The sequence below is a fragment of the Chelonia mydas genome, chromosome 10 (genome assembly GCF_015237465.2).
Source record: "Chelonia mydas isolate rCheMyd1 chromosome 10, rCheMyd1.pri.v2, whole genome shotgun sequence".
NCBI classification, from domain to species: domain Eukaryota; kingdom Metazoa; phylum Chordata; order Testudines; family Cheloniidae; genus Chelonia; species Chelonia mydas.
The window spans coordinates 57,317,043-57,341,262 of NC_051250.2; the positions used below are offsets into that span (position 1 = coordinate 57,317,043).

The 24,220-nt window shown below is 39.8% G+C and overlaps 1 protein-coding gene across 1 annotated transcript in view; it reads left to right on the forward strand.

Annotated features, from left to right (window-relative positions):
* Positions 1–24,220, forward strand: part of ADAM10 (ADAM metallopeptidase domain 10) — a 120,124-nt gene that overhangs the window by 66,626 nt on the left and 29,278 nt on the right. Inside the window, exons 5-8 of the mRNA XM_037910171.2 lie at positions 5,811–5,914; positions 9,531–9,680; positions 12,067–12,159; positions 14,430–14,613. Coding sequence (XP_037766099.1) covers positions 5,811–5,914; positions 9,531–9,680; positions 12,067–12,159; positions 14,430–14,613 — 531 coding nt within the window. The remainder of the gene's footprint in view (positions 1–5,810; positions 5,915–9,530; positions 9,681–12,066; positions 12,160–14,429; positions 14,614–24,220) is intronic.

Genomic DNA, 24,220 nt, shown 5'->3' on the forward strand with positions numbered 1-24,220 from the left:
CTGACTGCAAATGTGGTATCAGTTGTACCGGAATCTCAAGCCAGCTCCCTTGGTAGAGATGGTAGGCACCATCAGCTAGTTAGTGTCTCGATACACTGATAATATGGCTTGGGTGTGTCTGTTGTGTTTTGATATCACTTAAAACCTCTTTAAGGTTGCTACTGCACAAAGGGCCTCTTGTCCCCTAAAGCTTTTTGGAAAATGGGACTTCAAAACCCCATATTCAGATATGAGAAACCCTAGAAAAATACTCATTTAAGGGGTCTCTACATATCTCTGAAAAGAATGCTACGGTTATAAGAAAAAACAAACCACAAACTTATAAGTCCATTTGAGATACAAGATGTTGGTATCATTCTTTTAGAAGTGGGAAATATCTGCCTAAACTGCAGGAAACAGACTATAGGAAATCCCTCAGTGCATTCTTAGCTTCTTAAACTGTGATCTTGTTTCCTGAAAAGGCAGCTCATTGTTGACAGATCCCACCAAACACTATTTTCGTTATCGGTGCTGCTGAACAGGCCATATTGAAGGTCCTGTTGGACTGTAAGAACAAGAGTCCTAATTTAGATTTGTGGTGGCCAGTGAGTGGCTTTTTTTTTTTTTTTTTTTTTAAAGGAAGGGGTTTCTATTGCCACCCTGAAGATTGTGTGGTGGTTGTGTATGTGAAATCTGCTGGTACACATGTATTGTTGGTAATCACTTTCTATTGGTCGTCACTCTTTAGCTCCCCAGAAATTCAAGTGTGAGGTTTATCTTGGAGCCAGGCAACTTGGTCCAATAAAATCATCCTAAACTAGCATTAATTTTGGAAAAAATCCTGGTTAAGTCAGCAATTTAAAAAAATATTTGGTTTATTGCATGCCACAGCTTAGGTTTCAGCCATCCTCTCTAAAAATATTAAAAAATACAGAACATAAGAGCACTTATGAGGAAGCTGACATGCCTAATTGGGGTAAAAAAGGTCTTGTGATGACATAGTCACTAGTTTAGGGAAAGCTGCCAAAATCCTGTAAAAAAAAAAAAAAAAATAGCTGAAAAGATCCTGGCAACAGCCAGTCACTGAACATTCATTATCAGTAAAATTAAAAAATAAGTTGGAGAATTTGACTCGTGTTGTCAGTCTTCTTGCAAACACGACCGTTTACAGTAATCTTTTTATATTTAGGAACTGGGCCATAAATCAAATAGCTTATTTTTGAAAGTTTTCATTTTGATAGAGAAAAATTGTTTTAAAATCTCTCTATAAAACACATTTAAGAAATAGTTTTTATATAAAGTCTGTGTGCTACTACATTATTTCTGTCAGGTAAGGAAAGCTTGTTAACCGTATTCTTTAAAGTCCTAGACAATGGATTAACAGAAAAATCATGTGTATTGTAGAATCTTCTTAATTGGTTTGGGTCTACAGCAAAAGTAATATTATGTGGCTTTGTAAATTTCAGTGTGTTCTAGTGTTAAACTCTACAAGAAAAGTTAAGCACTCACCTCAAATCTTAAAATAGAAAATGAAATACTAGGGTTTTTCTGTTCAGTCTTTTCTATGACTGCCTACTACTTTTTTCTTCTGTGATTGTGGAAATATGTGTAACATTGTTTCTGGGGTAGAAAAGGGTATGGGGAGGAATATATGGTGCATTTCAACTTGAATTATTGGTCTTCCTTTTTGTTTTTGTTGTTGCTTGAGAATGATCTAGCACCAGGATTGCTTGCTTTGTTCTTATTCTCACCCCACTCCCCCACCCATTCCTTCACTATCCCACCACCAGAAAATGAAGTCCTCCAAAAGATGATTGATTTGTGTTTAAGGGCCTTTAAAAGAAACATACCTTATGATAACCTTTGCCAATATTAGATTTGCAACAAAAACTAACGTGTGACCTTCATTACATCATGTGACTAAAGCTGATTATGAACATAATTGGATTTAAGACACAGCTTATTTAAAGTTTCCCTGTAAATTCAATTCCCCTCCTTCACAAATATGCAACTGGCAGTATTAAACAGTAAAACATCAGACAGACTATTGCCCACGCTGGGTAGAAGTATAAGTATTGTGCACTTGTCTAGTTCAAAGGTTTTCCCATAGAACGAAGTATTGCTGTTCTGAGCTGTGATATTTCATTGAAAAGAAGATATGAGTGTTCCAGACATTTCTTGTAATGCAGCCATATTTTCCAAAGACACATGGACAATAGATCCTACAATATTAACAGCGTATTAAACTAATGGACTCTTGTTTATCCATAAACAAGTCCTGTTTCTCAACCTAACTTTGAAAAGCAGTATTTCTTGAAACTTGCAGACTACAAAGCAAAGCAAAGCTCACTCAGCCGTTCAATAGTGCAGTAATCTTCCTGCAAATATCTAACTCAGGAACACGTAAGCTATAAGAAGATCTGTGCTAATTATTAAATATAATCAAAAGGTTATTTTTGCATACATATATCAGTTTGAGATTTAATTTAAAACCACAATTTGTACTGAATATTGTATCTTTAAAACTAGAGTTCACTGTATGATATACTTCCATTTGACTCTAACATTCATCCCGACTTGATTCTTTGACATCAGGAATTGGGATTTGAAAGAGAAGGCTCCCATCTTACGTTCATTTCCCTGGATAGGAAATTAAACCATTTCAGGGAAATGTACATTGAATTCATTTGACGTTGGAATAGAATTTTAATGTAAGTGGATAGAAATGTATTTTTCTTTGAAAATGCAAATTTCAAAATAGTTTTAAAATGAAGTTGTTTTTGGCAAAAGTGATTATGTAAACTTCCCCTTACTGAACAGATATGCATGTCCCTTTCTGTTTTAATCACATCTAATTGTTTACTGAAAGTCATACTTTTATTCTGCCTTTCACCTAATCAGCAAAATGGTTAGCAAGCTGATACATTTAGAAATTTAGTGTTGAGTTTGTGAGGGATAAAAAGATCACAACTTTGAATGCAGTTCTTGGGTTCTCTGCATTGTCATTTAGAAAGTCCTTTTTACTTCTAAACTGAGCAAATTTGAATTGGAAGTTGGAAAAAATCAATATGGAACACCATTATTTCAATTTTAGTAAATTTTTCACTTTAATTTCTTAAGTTAAATATACAATAAATGACAGTGGCTTGAATTTCTAAAAGGAAATCTGTAGTGGTAAGCTTAGACACTGCATTCTTGCCTACTGTGGAGTTAGCTGCTATTTCAAGAAAATGTCATTGGTTCATGCTAATTGTCTAGACAATAGCATTCATTGTCCTAGAGGCAAGTCTGTCACTCTTCACTTCCTTTTTGTGCACAGGATATTCCCATTCTTGCATCTCCTTTTCCCAGAAGGTTCCCATTTCTCTTCTCTATTCTTCCTATTTTAAAAGCCAACATTTTCCCTAAATAGTAAATACCACTATTTGTAGCTATGAAGTGGCCACTGCACATGTAGTGGGTGCCACCTACAGTTATACTGTACCATGTCCCTATTCTTATCTCAGGAAGCACATTTCTATTAGAACAGGAGAACACTACCATCTTGCATTTCAAATTGTTGAAACAAACTACTTTTGTTTAGTCAGCATTGTGCAGGGTAAATGCTTTATTCTTTGCTTTGTAGTATCAGTGATTTATGCTGCAGAAAACTAACTAGTTTTGTGGCATTGATCTGGATTCTGTACTCTAGGGGTATGGTGCAGTTAGAAATAGACTTTGAAGTTTATAACGGTTGTAGCTTAGTTTCCGTTAACTATCAGATTATAGTAATTCTAAATCTTGCTCTTCTCTCTGCTTCCCCACAAAGTTATTTTCATTTTTTAAAGCACGGTGTGGCCATGTCTACATTAGACTTTCAACAGAGTAGCTCTATCGGTTGTGTCCCGCAAGTGTGTGATCTCACACTGACTTAGTTAGCTCTTTTGGCAAAAGCTCCAAGTCTAGATGCAGTTGTAATAGTACAGTTTTGCCGATATCCGTTTTGCTCAGGGTGGGGGTGTAAAGTAAGCTGTAACAGTAAAAGCATAGCTTTGCTGGTGTAAACTGCCTCCACAGTAGGACCACTTTGCTGGTATAGTATACAGGTCTACTTATACCGACCAGTAAAGCGCTCCTACTGTAGACATAACTTATGGTTACACTCTGCCAAAACACTGACCAATAAGCTGTATTTACTGATACATCCAGTAAAACCAGAATGCCTCTGTAAGGTGGGAAACTGAGGCACAAGTCCACCCAATATAAGCTTAACCAGTTTTTTCCTTTGTAAATTTCTGACAAAATCGTCATTTAAAGTTTTTGATCATATATAACACAGTAAAATGGAACAGATGGGGTCCAAGTTACCGACTTCTGTTGTACCGGGAAGCTCTCCATTTCATGATGGTCATCTCAGTCTCTGGACTGGTGTTCTCCAATTTGAGCCCTTGTTCACTTGAGCTTTCATACGTTCTGTTCTTCATCATAAAAAGCATCCTAAATTATTTGTTAACTTAACCTTTATTTTTCTTATTTGAGTTAGAAATTTATAGGGAAGAACATGCCCAAATGTCAGCATATTCTTATATTTTCCAAACATGGGTTTTTGGAGATTTTTTGTTCGGTTTAGTAGCAATGCTCATAAATCATTGAAAATCCTACTGTTACAATTTGAAGTACTTATTCAGTCTAGGGCCAAGATGTTTAATTGTTCCCCAACAGCTCTGAAAGTCTTTTGAAATATTAAAGCACCATATGACTTGTAAGGTTCTTTTAATGTTGTTTGTAGATGGCAGCAAAGGTTATAAAATACAACCCGTGCAACTTGTAAATATTCTACAGACTATTCAACTTGGGACACTATAGCACAATCTTTAGGCAACGTGGTCCAGTTGCTGGAAAATGGGACAGGGAATTAAGACATGAATTCTTTTCCCATTGCTGCCACAGACTTACTGTGCGACTGTGAACAACTCACTAAATTTCTGTGCCGTAGCTTTTCCTTTGTAAAAAGAGAGACCCACCTGTAAAATTCTGATCATTACGTAAGAAAATGGTTCTACGTATGGCCTAGTTTATATAAAATATACAGTTCCCATAAGAGCAAATATATATATTTGAATATGTTTAACTTTAAGCTTACATTGAGTAGTCACTAGTGATTGTTTTGTTGTCATATTCATGTTTGTGAGACTTAAATTTGTGGGTTGATGAGAGAATAAAGTTGCTCCAGTATAGTAAGAAAGTTCACAAGTGAATGAAGGATTTTAAAATCTGGCACTTGTTACTTTACATTAACAGAATGCCTTGGGTAGAATTAAAAATGACCAATATTGTAAAACAAGTAATAAGATAATTTCCTCTTACCTACCAGGACCTAATTTCAAGGTCTTCCTTTCTTCAGCAAGAATTCATGACATCATTAGAACCAAATTAATGTAAGGAATACTTCTTTAATGGCCAATGATGTCATCAGCTCTTGCAGTAGAATCAAAATCCTAAACAGTCTGGTCAGATAAATGCTTTAGTTCACTTTTTTTTAAAGCTTACTTTTCATTCTAAAACTATCCATGTTTTAGTATTTTTTGAGTATTTTAAGTTTCACAATTCATTTTTGCGTGAAAGAAACTAAGAAAAATTAAGTTAAGCTTGAAAAAATTCAGATATTCTGTTGCATACTCAAGTAGCAATCTCTGAAGATTAGAGATTTTTCCTTGAAGTATCAAGTGAGCAATATTGGACACTAACTGAAAATTAATCTGATACTTTCACATTTTATACATAAAAGTAAAATTTAAACAAATATTCAGAAGTTGAAAAATCAAAATAACCTAATTTTCCCAACATTTTAGAGTATCCTCATAAATATGGACCACAAGGAGGTTGTGCAGATCATTCCGTGTTTGAAAGAATGCAGAAGTACCAAATGACTGGTGTAGAGGAACCAACAACACAGGTATAGCACATGGTATAATGGATCCTATTGATAAAATGAAAATTAAATATTGTATTGCTCCTCTGTATGTGCCCAGTATCCCTTCACTCTTTTCCTAGCCCACCTCACCTGCCCTCCACTCAAAGTTGCCCATACAATTTCAGAGGACTTCTCCAGCTTAACAAAAGTATCTGAAAAATCATTTTCCTGTCTTTAAATTGTTTACATTTAAATAGCTTTCAAAATATATGTCCAAAAGTCTACATTCCTGAACACAGGTGTAATATATATGCTGATTGGTATGTTATGTTCATGTCAGTGAAGGTGCATATGTGCACAGGTACTTGGGTTTCAGTTGAGAATATGTTTTGTATACAGAACGGAGGTCTGGGTAGATGTTAACTCAAGGTTAGTTATTCTTACAGTATTATGGAGTGGCAGTAGCCACTCTATAATTAGGGTTGCAAATGAGTTCCTATTACCAGTCAGACTTTGCTTCTACACTACCTAAAATCTGCAACCAGTCATGTCAGCCGTGGAACTGAAAAGTTAGTCACACTGAAAAGCCTATTTGTTTGTTTTTGTCTGGCAACTAGCAATTCAGCTTTAACCCACTGAAGACTAACCAGCTTCCTAAGGTTTCTGGGGAGAGGGAAGAGTGGTTGGTTCATGAAGAGCAATCTATTGGTTACAGGCACAGGGGACCCAAGAGTTTCTTATGTCTGCAAGTAGCTCATTTTGTTACATGTAGATTCTTTGTACTATATCCATCACTATGGAATTTGAACACCTTCCAGAGGCAAATTAAGGAACATGGGTGGAATGAGCCTCAGAATGACTGCAGCAGGCAATGAAAGTTTGAATGGAAAGGCACTTAAAATTTACCCAATGTGGAGCCCTACTTTTTTGGTTCTCCTCGGATGCACAGTAGTTTAGGTGTTCCTTATGAGAACCTTGGGAGATCCACAGGAAGGAGGGAAGAATTGCCCCTCTGTGCTGTCCTTTGTAATCTTCTTAGTCTCCTAATTTCTCCCCTCACTGCCTACATATTTTGCAATGTGCACAGAGGAGGGGATCCCCTCCTAGCAACCTTAATATCTTCAGCAAATGCAAAATACTCTTTAGTGGATATTAGGAGATGCACAGATGAGGACTTCCACTCCTGCAGACCTCAGGAAGAAAATCATTCCAAGTCCTTTGCTCTGCCAAGTTCCATATTAGTTCTGAAAGACTAATGAAATGGTTATGAAACTATTAAGGTTGCAGATACATATGTGAGTGTTACTTTTCAAGAACCTGTTAGCTTAAAAAAAGGCTAAAAATTAGATAAGGTTGTACTCCTTAAAAACAACATTGCCTTCTTTAAAAGTAACCTTCACTCCACCCTCAGTAAAAACAGCACAGAGCAAGCTGATCGCTGAATACCATAATCTCCATAAAACTGCATGTTCATATAATGTTAAAAACTATTATTGTAATCTCATTCTTTCTTCCATTGGACTATGCCTTAGTTTAGACAATGGTTTGTGTCTCATTTTAATAAGCACTAAAATTTTACTTTAATATATCCACCCTATATGTTAATATATTTTTGGAACTTTCAGTGAGGAAATCCTGCAAATACAGCTAATTACACGTGAAATATTCTCTTTTCTTCATTCCCTACATATTCTGGAAAGGGAAAGGGCCACAAAGCAAATTGCATCCATTTTCTGACCTTGAAGGGTAAAACCTGGTTCAGATGCTAATGGTTTAAATTAATTTTACTTTCAACAGACCTGCTCAGATGGGATTTGCAAAGTGCTTTAGTGTTTTAGGAGCCAAAGTCTTACTGAAAATCAGTGAGAATTGTGTTAAGTCACTAAGATGCTGTTGAAAATTGCACCCACAGTCCCTTATGCTACAGTACTTGCAACTTTATTTTAATTATCTTGATTAATAAGTCAACTTGCTAAATTGAGTCTTTCAAAGCTGGCGGTATCCATCTAAGATCCTACCGAATAATCTCTTACATTACGGATTTGCTCCAAGTCCTTGTCTCTAGCTAAAAATGATCTTTCCAGTGTTAGGAATGTCCTGATCCCTAGTGTGGACAGTTTTGACTGTCATGACTATTTTCAGAGCTATCTAATAGATTTACCTTCAGCAGTTAGATGATACTCTGCTGACAAAAGCACTGGTAGCCAAAACCCTATTTACACTGTGGCTCAAGAAATTGCTAACACTGGTGCAATTGAGCCAGTGCAGATGGATCCAGTGTTGGGAGCAGCAGGACTTTTCCCCCAAAACTGCCATGTGTAGACGTGACCTACCAGAGGATGATGAGGCATAAATAGGGCCCTACCAAATTCATGGCCCATTTTGGTCAAATTCATGGTGGTAAAATTTTAAAAATCTAACTTTCATGATTTCAGCTGTTTTAAATCTGAAATTTCACAGTGTTGTAATTATAGGGGTCCTGACCCAAAAAGGAGTTGTCAGGGGAGGTCGCAATGTTATTGTAGGGGGGATTGCATTACTGCTATCCTTACTACTTTGTCGCTGCTGAAGGCAGCGCTGCCTTTGGAACTGAAGAACGGCGACTGCTTGCTGGGAGCCCAGCTCTGAAGGCAGAGCTGCCTTCAGCAGCAATGGAGAAGTAAGGATGGCATGGTATGGGACCGAGCTGGGCACCAGGGTATTGTACGGTATGGTATTGCCCACCCTTGCTTCTGAGCTGCTGGCAGGGCACTGCCTTTGGAGCTGGGCCATCGGCCAACAGCTGCTGCTTGCAGGCCACACAGCTCCAAAGGCAGTGCAGAAGTAAGGTGGCAATACCGCAACACCCATAAAATAACCTTGCAAGTCCACCCCTCATTCCCTTTTGGTCAGGACCCCCAGTTTGAGAAACACTGGTCACCCCTATGAAATTTGTAAAGTATACGGTAAAAGCACACAAAAGACTAGATTTAACGGCAGGGGAGACCAGATTTCACAGTCCGTGACACATTTTTCACGGCGGTGAATTTGGTAGGGCCCTAGCTATAAAGCAGTGAATGCCGCTAAGGCAAATGTGTTAGCTATCAGTGCTCTGAATGGCAGAAATAGTGGATGCGTTATTCTGGCTGTTGTATGGCAATACTTCATTCCACATTCAAGCATTGGAGTGTTTCAGCTTGTTCAGGTTAATGACTGTTAGATGTTAGTAATGATCTGAAGTAACAACCTTTTTGTTGTGGTGAGGAAACACTTCTAGAATTGATTTTTATATCTACAAATTGGATTTGTGTTTGTTTCTTCACCATTGCAAAGAGCTACATATTTTTAGAGTTTTCTGTTATGGTTTCGTAGGTTTTAGAGGCACAGAATTCCTGTGATATGATGGTACCAAAACTTCTCTGTTCTTGTTGGCTATATTCTAAATTGCAGGGCTAAACTCAGAGGAGTTATGACTGAAGTGGATGACCTACTTAAAGACTAGCCTAGTTCAAGATTTAAGAAACTTTCCTATAATAAATAGGATAATAGAGGTCTTCATGTGCATTCTTCTCTTAAGAATACTGCACTCATGTAAAAAGCATTAGTGTTTTTAAATATGATTTAATTTAAAAGAATATGTACAAAATTAATGCTTCATTGCTTTCTTATATATGTATAGAAACTCTACAAAGAATATAACATCAATGGTCCAGAGCTTTTAAGAAAAAAACGTGCAGCTCAAGCTGAAAAAAATACTTGTCAGCTCTACATTCAGACTGATCATCTGTTCTATAAGCATTATGGAACAAGAGAAGCTGTGATTGCACAGGTATTTGTAAGCCTTTAGTCACTATTCCAAGAGTCTGTTCTTTTTCTCTTTAAGAGGGAATAGTCTAGACAGATTTATCATGGTGCTTTTCATGTTTAGGTCTGTTTAAACTTTTTCGTCTGCTACTGCTATCCTGGCACTATTAAGGCAGCTTTCTCATTGACCCACCACAAGGGTACCACGTGCCCAATGTTCAGAGGTGCTAGGCAGTTGGACCTCTCTTTAATGGGAGTTGTGGGTGTTTAGCACCTATGAAAATCAAGGAAAAGAGTTCCTTTTGGAAATGTCAGACTTGTATGAAAGTCTGAAAAAATGCTATGTTAGCATTTCAAGAGGAAAGCTACACAATGTAAGCTCTGAGCACTTTCCGTTAATGACAGTGGGTATGTCAGCAATGCAGCTGGGAGCATGCCTTCTAGGCTGCGTAGACCAATCATACTAGCTCTGCTTGAGCTGACATGCTGAAGCACTGTTGCCATAGCGGCACAGGTTGTGGCTTAGGCTAGCCACCCAAGCGCAAACCCAAGGAGTCAGGAGGACTTGGACTTGGGTGACTAGCCTGAGCCCCTCTGCCTGTTCCACAACGTCCACACTGCTATTTTAGTGTCTACCTGTGCTGTGATGTGTGTTCCCAGCTGCGGTATAGATGTTTCCAGTAAGACCAACTCCTATAGAGACAAGTTCAGTAGATGGTCATTGAAGCAGTAGGAAGAAACTAAAAGTAGACAATCTTCACTTATTTCAATGAATTCCTAGCCAGGAAATTTACTTTCTTGGTTCCTCTTCTGTTTGCCAAAAAAAAATCTAGATAACACGTATTACTTCTTCTTGAAGTGTTCTGTAGCTTCACAGCCCATTTTTGCATCTAATTTAATGTAGATTATTAGTTCATTGGACTGTACAGCTACAATTCATAATGGGTAACGTTTTCAGAAATGCCCTAGTCCCATTTTCAAGAGCGAGTTAGATACTTAGGCACCTAATGGAAGTGAATGGGACTTAAGAGCCTATATCTCTTCTTTGAAAATGGGGCTTGGGCTCCTGAGGTCTACATCCCCAAAGGGACTTAAGCTTTGCAACACTTTTAAACTTTTAGGTTTCCAGCTGTCCAGTGGACAGCCCCAATTTAGGCAATGCATGGTGACAGTTAGGTGCATAAGAATGGGATTCAGAAAAAGGCAACAAGCTGAACGGGGAGCAGCCTAAGCTAGCCAGTAGGAAATACTGAGGAAAGGGATGGGGTTTAGGCCCTGCCACACAAAGGTAGTTAGGCACTTCCCTCCAACCCGGAGTTAGATGCCTATTTCAGTTCAGCATTCATACCTGTGAATTCTCTTGTGGAGTTGTGTACTGAGCTTTACAGTCAATCTTTGGTCCAGGGAATATCTATTTATATAAAGTGGAGCAGTTTCAACAGGAGAAATTGAGTTAAGATGCTCACCTGGAATGTGGGTAAGCTGCATTCAAATGCTTGCTCCAAAGCAGGCACAGTGGAGATTTGAAAATGGGTTTCTCCCATCCGAAGTGAGTGTCCCGACTATTGGACGCACATCCACCCTTCCCATTCCCCCAAATTCCTGATCTGGTCATCCCCAGCTGTCTCTTTTTTCACAGATTAGGTGTGCTATAAGCACACCTAATGGATTGGGCACCCCAGGTGAGATAGGCAGAGGAATGCTTAGTTTGAGAATCCCACAGGTGTTTAGGTGCAAGCTAGGGCGGGCATCAAGACTGAAGCAGTTTTGTGCAGGCCCACTGGCAGGAACTTGCATGGGAATTTAGGTGACCGCAATGTTAGGCGCCAGCTGAGTGGGGGTGTTGAGGATCTCATTGATCCCTAAATATTGGACATAAGTCCACTTAAAGTGGCAATTAGGCACCTAATTCCGTTTGTCATTTTAATCCTTAAGTCACTTAAGTGCTTTTGAAAACTTTATCCCGTATTCTTAAGAAGGCAAATGGTGGTTTTTCATATTTGCTTTCTAGTAAAAAATAGAATAACGTGCAATGACAATTTACAAAATAAAAACTTTTCCAGTGTATCGTTCTTTAAAATAATGCAATCCTTTGAGGATACTTTTCACTGTACTTTGATGTTAGGGTGAGTTGAATGGCTGTCACAAACAAATATATCATAATTATTTCCAGTTATTTGTATTGGGTGAGCAAAGTTAATTTAGCAATAGGGGATATCGAAGATTTTTATGGTCTGAACTATGTACACTGATTATTCATTAAGGGTATTTTATCACATATTAGTGAAAGTTAATACTGCACGTTAATTTTCACGTGAAGATGCTTGCATTGAAGTTTTCTTGTGTAGTATAGGATGTAGAAAACATTTTTTGACTGTAAACACTTCAGCTTTTCTCTTTCTGTTTAACAGATATCCAGTCATGTTAAAGCAATTGACACAATTTACCAGTCAACAGATTTCACAGGAATCCGTAACATCAGTTTCATGGTGAAACGAATAAGAGTGAGTAATTCTGTTGCTGCAGTCATATCTGTTGAATGTGAGGAGTGTTTTGTTTAAAAGAATTATTGCCATTTAACTATCATTGCTGACTATATGATACTTTCATATTAAAAACAGTCTGTTATAATTGTCCTCCTACCTAATTTCTTCAATGCTCTTGCAATCTTAATATTCACATTGCCATGGCTTTCATTATGGCTTTGTGATGTTTCAGTTAAGTGTTTGATATAGCGGACTAATTTAAGGGACAGAGCTTCTCACATATTGGTTATCAGCAGTGATGGGACAGGAAATACAGTAGAAATATAGGAGTTTACTTGGGGGCTGTTAAAATATTAATTTTTTAAAACTGCTTATATTTGATGCTTTAGGCCAATGGTCACTGCAGAAATTTGCTTCCTAATTTTAAAGTTCAGCTTATCCTTAAAATGCTCCTTTCATTGGTGGGGAAAATGTAGTCAGTACATTGATATACAGAAACATCAATTAGTTGTAAAAGGTGACATGCAAAGAAGAAAACTTTTGTGCTTGTTCCCTTCTTGTTGCTTTGACATACAAAGAAGGCCTGAAATTCTAAGTGTGTGAGATAAGTGGTGGCCTTCAAAAATTAGAAATTTGAGTCTTTTAAACAGGGTTTGTTTATGTACAGGGAGGAGAGGATTAATTCCCTCCAGCTCAGGTGAAACTCTGTGACTCTTCTTATGCAAGAAGTTAGATTAAGTGATCTTGGTGGTCTCTTTTGGCCTTCAAATGAATTAATCTACCTTGGAAGGATATCTGACATTACAAGAGACCAACTAAAAGGGGGAGCAATTGAGAGGAAAGGATTGTAGTCTAGTGTTAAAGATTTTTTTTAATCTTTGTAACACCTATGTAACTATATATAAACAGCTTGGGAGAAAGAATGTCTTTTTTTTTTTTTTTTTTTTTTTGGAAGAGTCAGCACTCCAGCCTCTTGGGTTAAGGCAGGGATCGGCAATCAGCATGTGGCCTGTCATGGTAAGCCCCTAGTAGGCTGGGCCAGTTTGTTTATCTGCAGTGTCCGGAGGTTCAGCCGATCACCGCTCCCACTGGCTGCAGTTTGCTGTTCCAGTCCAATGGGGGGGAAGGGCAGCCAGCACATTCCTCGGCCTGTGCCACTTCCCGCAGCCCCCATTGGCCTGGGACGGCGAACTGCTGCCAGTGAGAGCTGCGATTGGCCAAACCTGCGGACGCTACAGGTAAACAAACTGGCCCAGCCCGCCAGGGGCTTACACTAACAGGCAGCATGCCAAAGGTTGCCGATCCCTGGGTTAAGGTGTGAGTTAGCTCACAATACACCAGACCACTGAAAAGTTCCTCTGGGAAAAAATAGGGAAGATCAAACCAGACTGGATCACTTGATATGCCTGACTCTTAAAAATAAAAAGATAAAAGCAGAAAAAAAACTTCTACTAAAAGGCTGCCTTTATACATTATAAAAAATCAAAAGACCAAAGTGCAATTTTTAAAAAAACTTCCTTTTGCATATTGCTTTTAAGCCTCCAACTTTTAGACTGTTACACATGAAATTGCTCTGTGCATAATTGCATGTTTTGTTGTGTTCAGTTTAAAAAAAAAAAAAAATCTCTAATCAGCTTCTGCCTTAGTGCATGTTTGTGCTCAGAAAAATATATTGGAGAGACTTCCACAGTACAATGAGCTGAATGGAATTTATGTATAGCCCATAAACCTTTCTCTTAGCTTTATGTTGAAGATTTAATCTGAGCATGCAGTTTTACTCTATCGGACACTTTTACAAATTTTTCTTGTTCTTAGCTGTATCTAAGCATTCTGACCTTCGTGTGCTATGAGGTAGTAGCATGTGCGATCAGTGTACCTTACAGGATGTAATACAATCTTTTTGTTCCAGGAACTTGCATTTAAAGTAGATACAGTAGTCAACTGGATAACCAGACGAAAGTCCAATTTCAGAAATGTAGAATTAAGGTTATAAATACACCCTTTTTTTAATTCTTGTGAATGAAGTTTGTCTTAAGGAAGCATTTGAAGTAAGAAGGAGGTTGTAATTTGCCACATAAATGCAGTTACATTGTTTTATGAAACTAGTTCATTTTAGGGCTCAGGATTTTCCAGATAGTATGAATTGATATGTAGTATCTATAAATCTTTAGATATTGATGTAATTCTTTGACACCACAGTTGGTAATAGGAAGTTTTTCTTAGCAAGCTTGTATTAGCTAGACAAAAATGCAGTGTCTGATTCAGTATAAACTTGAATTTACTTTTAGATCAACACAACTGTTGATGAGAGAGACCCTTCCAATCCCTTCAGATTTCCTAATATTGGTGTGGAGAAGTTTTTGGAACTGAACTCTGAGCAGAATCATGACGACTATTGCTTGGCCTATGTATTTACTGACCGAGATTTTGATGATGGTGTCCTTGGTCTGGCTTGGGTTGGAGCCCCTTCAGGTAATTAATCCATAACTAGAGTACTCTTCTACAGAAACCAAGTATTTTTAAGTAGGAGCAAGGAAGAAAAATATCAACTGTTGACTTTACTGAAATATTTGTAGGTCTGATTCTTCACAGTTTTTGATAATGTATGATTTGAAATTATGTAAACATCAGTACATCATGTGCCACTAACGATTTGAGTCACACAGATTCCCCTATTCATTGCTTTCCTTTATAACAGCACCTTAATTCTCTGGGCGAATAGTTGACGAGGTATGAGTGACCAGTGAAATGAAAGAGGTGTCAGAAGTGCTTCAAATAAATTATAACCAGGGCTCCTTGTATTCTACAACAGTCTACAGCCATAAAATTCACACCTTGCCATAGATTTGTACTCCAAGATCTCTGGCTTCCAGCTCTTATGGATACAAATAACTTGGAAATCTGAACAATAAACCAATGTAGTGATGTCTGCAGAGGTACTGAAACAATATCTCTGTACTTGCCCTTCCTAGATGATTTTTCTTTAAATTTCACTGAGACTCTGACTAATTTCATTCCAGCCATGTGTCTTAATTTTCAGTTTCTAACTATTTCCTGATAGCATTTTATTATGTCATTTCATGTGGAGAAATTTAACAGAGCCTTTGTGATAACTTGCATTGAAGCTACGAAAATCTGCTATTCCAATAGTGTCTTATACCTACTCAAGAGTGACATAAGAGAAAATCTTTCTAGAGACTGACTTTGACCATTGGAGAAATACCATTTACCACCTCGCAAGGAAAATCTTTTCATCCATGTGGATAGACAACTATCTCCCTCTGCAGAAAAGAGCCAGTATTGTTAATGTAAAACAGCAGTTGAATAATATTGGAGCTCAACATATGTCTAATGGATGGAGAAAACTAGTTGCAACATTCTTTCAATCTAAGGGTATGTCTGCACTACAAAATTAGGTTGGTTTTTATAGAAGTCGATATTTAGAAATCAATTTTATACAGTCGATTGTGTATGTCCCCACTAAGCACATTAAGTTGGCGGAGTGTGTCCTAACAACCATGGCTAGCATCGACTCACGGAGCGGTGCACTGTGGGAAGCTATCCCACAGTTCCCGCAGTCTCCGCTACCCTTTGGAATTCTGGGTTAAGCTCCCAATACCATTATCGCGGGTGGTTTTGAGTACATGTCGTCAGTCTCCCCTCCTTCCCTCCCTCCGTGAAAGCAACTGCAGACAATCATTTCACCCTTTTTTTCCTGGGTTACTCGTGCAGACACCATAGCATGGCAAGCATGGGGCCCACTCAACTCACCGCTGCTGTTGCAAGCATTGTAAACACCTCCTGCATTATACTACAGTATCTGCAGAACCTGGCTAAGAGACAGCAGCATGAGGACAATTGTGAGGAGGACATGGACACAGACATTCCTGAAAGCACGGGATGTGGCAATTGGGACATCATGGTGGCAGTGGGGCTCGTTGATACAGTGGAACGCTGATTCTGGGCCCGGAAAACAAGCACAGACTGGTGGCACTGCATAGTTTTGCAGGTATGGGATGATTCCCAGTGGCTGCGAAACTTTCGCATGCATAAGGCCACTTTCCTGGAACTCTGTGAGTTGCTTTCCCCTGCCCTGAAGCATAGGAATACCAAGATGAGAGCTGCCCTGACAGTTGAGAAGCAAGTGGCAATAGCCCTGTGGAAGCTTGCAACGCCCGACAGCTACTGGTCGGTCGGGAATCAATTTGGAGTGGGCAAATTTACTGTGGGGACTGCTGTGATTCAAGTAGCCAATGCAGTCACTGACGTTCTGCTATCCAGGGTAGTGACTCTGGGAAATGTGTAGGTCGTAGTGGATGGCTTTGCTGCAGTGGGTTTCCCTAACTGTAGTGGGGTGATAGACGGAATGCGTATCCCTATCTTGGCACTGGACCATCTTGCCAACCAGTACATAAATCGCAAGGGGTACTTCTCAATGGTGCTGCAAGCACTGGTGGATCACAAGGGACGTTTCACCAACATCAACGTGGGATGGCCAGGAAAGGTGCATGACATTCTCATCTTTAGGAACTCCTGGCTGTTTGAGCAGCTGCAAGAAGGGACTTACTTCCCAGACCAGAAAATTACTGGTGGGGATGTTGAAATGCCAATAGTTTTCCTTGGAGACCCAGCCTACCCTTTGATCCCCTGGCTCATGAAGCCATACACATGCAGCCTGGACAGTAGTAAGGAGTTCAACTATAGGCTGAGCAAGTGCAGAATGCTGGTAGCATGTGCCTTTGGATATTTAAGAGCTCGCTGGTGCTGTTTGCTGACTGGGTTAGACCTCAGCACAACCAATATTCCCATTGTTATTACTGCTTGCTGTATGCTCCATAATATCTGTGAGAGTTAGGGGGAGACATTTATGGCAGGGTGGGAGGTTGAGGCAAATCATCTAGCTGCCAGTTTTGAACAGCCAGACACCAGGGCGATTAGAAGAGTACAGGCAGGCACGCTGCGCATCAGAGGGGTTTTGAAAACGAGTTTCATGACTGGCCAGGCTACAGTGTGACAGTTGTGTGTGTTTCTCCTTGATGCAAACCCGCCCCCTTTGTTGATTTTAATTCCCTGTAAGCCAACCACCCTCCCCCCTTTGATCACAGCTGGCAAAGGAAATAAAGTCACTATTGTTTTGAAACCATGCATTCTTTGTTCATGAATTAAGAAAAAAAAGAGAGAGAGAAATGATAAGGTAGCCTGGGTTCGGAGGGGAGGATCAGGGCACACTGCTGATTTGTAGCCACACTACAAATCAACACTGTTTGAATGACAGCCTTCTGTTGCTTGGGCCATCCTCTGGAGTGGAGTGGCTCCCCGTGTTCTTAGGCGTCTGGGTGAGGAGGATATGGAATTTGGAGAGGAGGGCAGGCACTTGTACAGTGGGTGCAGCAGCGGTCTGTGCTCTTGTTGGCTTTCCTGCAACTCCACCAGACGCCTGAGCATATCCGTTTGCTTCCCCATTAGCCTCAGCATTGCATCCTGCCTCTTCTCATCATGCTCACTTAATGCTTTCCTGGACTCTGCCACTGAATGCCTCCATGCATTCAGCTGTGCCCTATCGGTGCGGGAGAACTGCATGAGCTTGGAAAACATGTCATCGCGAGTGCGTTTTTTTGCCTTCTAATCTGCGATGGAGATGATAGGGAGAGCATAGAAACATTTGCACTTGCAGGGGGATAAAAAGGGAGAGTAAAATATAAGATGATACATTTCTGAGAACAAAAGAGACTCTTTCATAGTGAATCAAGCAATTCACAGCAGACAGCACATGTGCTTTAGGTTCAAGGTCGCATTTTGCCTTTTATATTGAGCGCCTGCCGGTATGGTGACACATCACAAACGGCTGGGCAACAGCATTCGTTTCCAGGCAGCCATGGTAAGCCAAAGGGTATGCAGGTTTGGCTTTAAACGCCTTCATAACGTGGGAATGTTTTCAAACTGGAGCACCCTCCTTTCCCATAGCAAGCCATGCTGGTTGGGTTTGCCATTTAAAAGGAAAGACTGCGGTTTTCGGTTGGAGATGCAGCACGCACCTCCCCCCACCCCTCCACGTGGCTATTTGGGATGATCGCTTCGCCCCTCCTGCCGCCGGGTGGCTATGGGATGATCCCTTTCAGCCAAGCGCAAACAGCCCAGCATGAACAGTGTCCTTTTATTGTTCCCTTACAAAAATTCCACTGTTTCAACCAGGTGACCATGAATGATATCACTCTCCTGAGGCTAACACAGAAAGATAAAGACCGAATGTTGCTTGAATGCGACCAAAACCCAGGACCATTCGCTGCCATGCTTTGTGCTGTAGTGATTCCAGACTACTTGCTACTGGCTTGGCGTTGTAAAGTGTCCTACTGTGGAGGAAGAAATAAGGCAACCCTCCCAAAACCTTCTGCAAAGGCTTTCAGAGTATCTCCAGGAGAGCTTCATGGAGATGTCTCTGGGGGATTCCCGCTCCATCCCCAGACACGTTAACAGACTTTTCCAGTAGCTGTACTGGCCGCGAATGTATCCCAAGTCTTCAGGGCAAATCAAACATTAAACACTATTGGTTTTAAACCCTGTACTGTAATTACAAATGTGCACTCACCAGAGGTGCCTTCTCTGCCTTCAGGGATGGGGATCCTGCCTTGGGAGGGTATTGGCTCCAAGGTGATGAAAAGGTCCTGGCTGCCGGGGAGAATGGATTCACCACTTGCCTGCTGCACATTCTGCTCCTCTTCCTCATCCACCAAATCCTCCTCCATGTTGATTGAGACTCTATTCTCCCCCCCCCACCCCCGCCCCCACATCCCTTGCAGGTGTCCACAGGCAGTGGTGGGGTAGTGGTAGGGTCCCCCCCAGAATGCCATGCAGCTGATCATAGAAGCAGCATGTATGGGGCTCTGACCCAGAGTGACAGTGCCTCCTTTGCCTTTGGTAGGCTTGCCTGAGCGCCTTGACTTTCACATGATTCTGCTGTGTGTCCCTGTTGTAGCCTCTGTCCATCATGCCCTGTGCGATTTTGCCATAAATATTAGCATTTCTTCTTTTTGATCAGAGTTCTACCTGCACAGATTCTTCTCCCCATACAGCAATCAGATCCAGTGTCCCCCGGTTGCTCCGTGCTGGGGCTCGTTTGCAGTTCTGGGGGGACTGCATGGTCACCTGTGCTGCTGAGCTCGCCACACTGACCAAACAGGAATTGAAATTCAAAAGTTTCCAGGGCTTTTCCTGTGTATCTGGCTAGTGCATCGGAGTTGAAAGTGCTGTCCAGAGCCGTCACATTGGAGCACTCTGGGATAGCTTCCGGAGGCCAATAACGCCAATAACGTCAATTTGCGTCCACACTACCCCAAATTCAACCCAGCAAGGTTGATTTTAGCACTACTCCCCTCGCCAGGGAGGAGTACAGAAGTCTATTTTAAGAGCCCTTTAGGTCAACGGAACGGAGTTGCTGGTGTAGATGCATTTATTATAAAATCGACCTAATGCAGCTAAATTCGACCTAATCCTGTCGTGTAGACCAGGGCTAGGTGATGATACCTTACTTAATTCTAGAGTATCTGAATGCTAAATGGATGACCTACCATACTTTCCTGTTCTCATATCCGTTTTGTGACCAGAAAGTATATTCTTGGTCATGCTTGGTTTGTCTTCTAATACACTCAAATGCTTTTTCCTTAGACAAGTCTGACACAAAGACTGACTCTTCATACTTCTGACAATACACTGATGCAGTGCTGTCTTTTTAGTGTCTTCTTGGACCACACCCTTTACTTCCTAGTTCTTACAACTTTTTTGGTCAATCAGTTAATCTCTGAAATATTTACATGAACATGATATTTTTATATTAGAAACAGATTCTAACTTCAATCTGAATAAACATAGACTACAGTTCAGAGAAGTTATTTAGAACATAGATTTCTTTTCAAGGCTTAGGGTTATTGGGGAAACAAACCTGTATAGAAGTAGGTAGAAGTTGAGGAAGAGGAATGGGTGAAGTCACTTGTAATTGAGAACAGGGACATGACTAGTGAGTGGAATCAGATTGGAAGTTGAAGCAGAGAAGTGGATGAAATTTAGAATTTGATTTGCTAGAAACTTCTGAATATGAGCAAGGCATGTGAATTAGTTAATCTTGTTCGGTATCCAGCATTGAATTCAATAGGTGGCTGTTCATTGTTCTCACTGTAGGATATGTGAAAGCTTGCTGATCACTAATGAAAGACTTGCAGAGTATTTGGCCTTGTTATCTTTCACTGCAGCTTGTGGTATTTGGCAGCAGTGTCCTCTATTTCAAGGAAAATAGTAGATGTTTGTGTTAAATGGTGACCTACATGGCCTGGAGTTAGGATTGTAGGTTCAACTTCATTTTCAGGAACATTAAAAATTGGAAATATTAAGCATATTAGTTTAAAACAATTGTTCTTGAGTTGCCAAAAAAAACCAACAGCTGCTGCTTTGGCTGCCGCATATTGCTTATTTGTATAATTGATCCTTTAGGAAATGCGATGTTTGGAACACACTGGATACATTAGTTTTACAAGATGAATAGTTTGGAACTGATCAGCCTATGTGGCACCTTTTATTCTTGGATGTCTTATCAGTGTTGTATGTTACATGCCCAGCCCGAGAATTAAGATTTCTAACCTGGCTTTCCCAATATTGTGTCTATGCTTTGAGTAAATGTAAATTTTTATAGACTTATTATGTCTCATTAAAAATTCCAGCTGTGCAAACCTAGACTTGTTAGTGTCCATGGTTCCACAAGAGCTTATTAATTACATCATGTCTAAAATACACAAAATAAAAGTTAACTGTAGTTATGACAGGCATTATGTTTTTTGCATTCCCACAACTAAAAAAGTTCTCATTATTTAAAAATTCACAAGCATCTGACCAAGCTATTATTGTTAAGATTTCCTAAATAGTTTAAAAGTTGACAAGTCCTGGCCATGTAAATATCAGAAACAAAACAATTATTAAAACAGTTAGTTTTTCTTTAATGAGACATACAGGAGTATAGTCATCAGATGTTTCTGTTTAATAGGGTGTTACAGTACAGAGTGAGCATCATTAATGTGTAATTAATCACCTGTAATATGCCATTTCTATTGATTTTTATTAAGTTGAGTGAAATCTCAATATACATGTTCAATAGGTCAGGTGTGTCTATCAAATGTTTAAAAAAAAAAAAAAACAACTGGATAGCTTTGCTGGGTTGAGTATTGAATAAAAGGTAACCCAATATCTGTGTATCTATCTGTCTTCTGTCTCTTGCTGGGTACGCAGTTGGTATGTTAATTTTTCCATAACCACAACCTCCCCCCGCCCCCTTTTTTTTAAATAAACCATTCCTTTATGATTGGACTGTTTCTTTTTCCCAATACTCTCCAAGGAGTGAACGGAACACCATGTATGCATAAAATCTCCTTCACCACCACAGTTTCTCTAACACGTATCCCCATTCAGTCTATCAATATCTTTTAGCCTGGTTGGTTTGAAGGGCCATTGAAACAGTATCTTCAAGAAATTATTGTGTTTCAGGCTGAGGTTACTGGTCCTCCTTTTTTCTTTTTTTTTTCCCCTCCTCCCCCTTCTCTCAGACTAAACCCCCTTTCTCTGGGGTAATTTGTCTATCCGCATCCTTTCCCCAGTGAGTCATATATTAATTTTTTTTTTTTTTTTTTTTTTTGGTTAGGAAAGCTGTCTGCAAAGATTAATACAAATTAGTTATTTTTTTTGTTTCCTAATTGACCAGATACCATCGCTTCTATTTGTTAGCTTTCTGTATAAAACAGGTTTTCTAGAAAGTTGAGAAACCTAATGCCTTACTTGAAAGTACTAGTGCCAGTTAAAATTAGTTGTGATCTCTAAACAAGTTAGAAAAGTTTCTTTACTGAGGGCATAGCTACACTGGAAACTTCAAAGCGCTGCCATGGGAGCACTCCCGCGGCAGCACTTTGAAGTGCGAGTGTGGTCACGTGCGAGGGGATTATCTCAGAGCGCTGGGAGCATGGCTCCCAGTACTCAGAGCCTGTCCACACTAGCGCTTTAAAGCGCTCAGACTTGTTGTGCTCAGGGGTGATTTTTCACCCCCTTGAGCCAGCAAGGTAGAGCGCTATAAAATGTAAGTGTAGACAAGCCCAAAATAGGCTGCCAACCACATGTATTCCATGGCTCTCCCAGTCTTTGAAGCTCTCTGGTTTGCAATTTCTTTTAAGATCTAGAATATTTGCAATGGGTGTGATTGGCGAGAGAAAAGAATTTCTCTAATTCTATCCCAAACCCATGGAGTAGCCTTTGCTAAAGGATGTGTGTAAACTTCTGGAGCGACCTAGAGACTTACAGTACCACAATTTTTCTGTTCAGTAAAGACCCAGTGTTTGGCTGGGCACCCCCACTCCACTCCTGCTTTGAGCTGGCCGGCTTGATACCATAAATCAGCAGTTCTCAAACTTTAGTAACCTGAGGATCCGTATTCTGATTTAAAATTTTTACTGTGGACCTCCAGTCTACCCCTTCCCCCAAGGCTCCACCCCTGCCCCTCCTCTTCCCCGCCTCTTGCTGTCCCTTCCCCCAAGCAGCCCTGTCCCCTTCCTCTCCCTCCCTCCCAGCACCTCCTGCATGCTGGGGAGCAGGGGGAGGAGTTGGTCTGCAGGTCCCACGGACCCTCTGGAGTACCCTCGTGGACCCACGTTTGAGAAACTGCCATTTGGAGCAGCTAGTCTACCCTGTTCAATGGATCTGTACAAAGTATCTGCACTCACTCTTGGCCTTTTCTTATTCCACGTAAACTGTAACAGCATCCTCTGTATTCCTCCTAGGTTTGTATCTGGGCTAATCATAGAAAAATTTTGAAACAAGAAATATATCCTTAGCAGAATGTTTATTTTCATGGTGGCTGTTCTTCCCAATCAAGAAATTGTATACTTCCCCCGGAACTCCAAATCTTTTTTCATTTGCTGAAGTTGTGGTTAACATTTAAATGATAAAGCTTTTCTAGGTTGAGATTTGAATTCCCATGTATCTTACAGAATTTATTGCCCATTCGTACCCAAACATTTTGTGAAGGAGTGACTTTCAGGGTCTGGCAAATTTATAGCTAGTATTTCAGATTTGGCATAATTTATTTTAAATCCAGACTTTCCCAAAATCCAGGATTATTTTAGCAAATAATTTTAGAGAATATTTGATTTAGATAAAAATGTTACATCTATATATGCTATTTTCTGATGTGGGTCCTACAAGTTTCATTCCTGTGATGGATTCATTGTCCTTTGAGCAAAAGGCTCTGTGGCCAATCCAGAAAGTAGAAGAGACATTAGACATCCTTGCCTACTCTCTGGGTAATTCAAGTAAAGGAGATTTAACTCCATCAATTCACACAGCTGCTTTTGGGCTGATGTCAAGAGCAGTTATTCATTTAAGGAACTGGGGGCCAAAGTCCATATCGGACAGGACTTGAAACAGAAAGTTCTACTCTATTCTTTCAAAGAGTTTCTCTGTGCATAGTGATAACAAAAGAAATGGCTCTGTTTTTGAACTGCAAGCTGCTATTTTTCATCATTCAAAAATTTCCTGACCAATTTGAGCCCAGTTTCTCACCACAGGTTTCGATGGTATTTTTGTCTGAAAATAAATCTAGTGTAAATTATTTTGTATTCTACATATTTATAAAAACAAATATCCGACTATACCCTTGAGTTTCGTAAACAATAAAATCACCACTCACCAGCTAAAAACTTAATACAAATGTTTTTAGGGTTGTGATCAAATTGAAGTAAATTCATTTAAAGCTATCCAATACCTAGATAATACTATCAATACCTACTTGTGTCTTAAGTATTGGGCACTTTTTCCCCCAGCCAAATGACTTTTCTGTTCTTTCACTATTGTGTCCCATCCTGCTGATTACAGTGTTGTGCAGTCATTTTCAGTAATGTCATGGAGACACATAGGCAGTGATAGAAATCCATAAAAAAACAAATGTCACAGAGAAGGTCAGTCGGGAGCTTCTGCTCTTTGTGTCTCATAACACAAGAACAAGGAAGGAACATTCAGGGAATTAAAAGGTGATAAATTCAAAAGGAAATACTTT